This window comes from Sphaeroforma arctica, assembly GCF_001186125.1.
Source record: "Sphaeroforma arctica JP610 unplaced genomic scaffold supercont1.7120, whole genome shotgun sequence".
Taxonomy (NCBI): Eukaryota; class Ichthyosporea; order Ichthyophonida; genus Sphaeroforma; species Sphaeroforma arctica.
In genome coordinates, this window is record NW_014033438.1 from 1 (window position 1) to 1,499 (window position 1,499).

Here is a 1,499-nt window from a genome sequence, read left to right on the forward strand (position 1 = left end):
CAAGCTACTTACATTCAATGAAGCAATCGAATTGAAGCAATCGTTAAGCTCGTCGAAATCAGCCATGACGTCTTCGGCTTCCTTCCATCGGGGTGCCATCATCTCATCTTCCCGAACTTCGGCCAATCTTTGGGTGTTTTAATGGATATGAAAACATCAGACATAAAGTACAGTGTCAGCCTCATCATGACCACTTTGTATGGTTGATGAAGTGAAATGCGAAACTTCCTCAGAACAATATGATGGACACAACCCTATCTTTCCATATGTCTCAATCATCCCTCTCCATTCTCACCATTGTCTTCGCGTCGTTCGTATATATCGATAGCCCACGCACACACGGATGATTCAAACTTAAAGTAAGTCAGCCATCACAGGTGCCCTTTAACCATACCTGTACGTGCTTCCTTCGTCGTATGTTATGTTCAACCTTGCGTCGATGGTACTAATACATAATAGCCTATTGACAAAGTGTGAAATAATTATGGAAGAACCACACGCATGAATAAGTACAACTACTGCGGTTCAATGTGCAGCTACAAGCGGAGAAGACATTGTTCAAATATAAATCTCCGCATTTTATCTCTATGGATGCATTAACTGAGTGCTTTGGTAGTGCCAAAATACAAGTGTGCAACAAGACGAGTGGCATATATATATATATATATATAAATTTAGTATGTGCCTTACTACACCCTGTAGCTATATTACATAAATAAAACCACTAGGATAAACCTCGCTAAACCACCTGAATCATACGCCCTTCTCACAACATCCACAACAGCATTGCATATGGCTTTATATACCTTAACCCACAATGACCGAACTTCCACATAGACACATCTCAATCTAGACAGAGACACCAACGGTACATACAAACCACATCAAGCTCCGCGTAACCGCAACCAAGTTCCACATAACCAAATAACAACACACAACACACAGACACAACACACAGACATATCACACAACACACAGGCACAACACACAACACACAGACACTCCACCCGCACTTACTTCTCTGTACCCCCTTCATCGTACGCTAGCCTCAGCTTGGTGTCGATGAGGGTGTTATAGGCCTCACTGACACACGCAAACATGTGCCTGGCAGCTGCAGCAGCGTCGCCTATGTTCTTGTCCGGATGATACTTGAGTGCAAGCCTGTGATAACTCTGGGGTAGTGGAAGCAACGAATAGATGGTGAATGCACACTTCAAGTCTTGGCCTTGGTTTTAAGGGTTGGGTTGCATGTGGTTGGTTTAGGGTGTGTGGCAGACTTTTCTGCAGTGATTTAGGTAGGGGGTCTATGGATTGGGCGTATTGATATGGATGTCTACGAAAGAGTGTTACGGTGTGACAAAGCCGCACGATCAAACGTACAGGTTTATCGCGTACCAGCACTATGGCATACGCAGCGATCAAGTGCAAAATCAAGTAAACTCACTAAGCATATATGTATGCACACGGTGGTACAAAACACTAAACAAGTATCACAGCGA

At 43.6% G+C, this 1,499-nt stretch overlaps 1 protein-coding gene across 1 annotated transcript; it reads right to left on the minus strand.

Annotated features, from left to right (window-relative positions):
* Nucleotides 1-10: 10 nt before the first annotated feature.
* Nucleotides 11-1,172, minus strand: SARC_15975 (hypothetical protein; the record flags this gene model as incomplete). Its single annotated transcript, XM_014289911.1, has 2 exons — nt 11-127; nt 1,018-1,172. Coding segments are annotated over 2 exons (272 nt in total), but the record flags the coding sequence as incomplete, so codon positions are not given.
* Nucleotides 1,173-1,499: the final 327 nt, after the last annotated feature.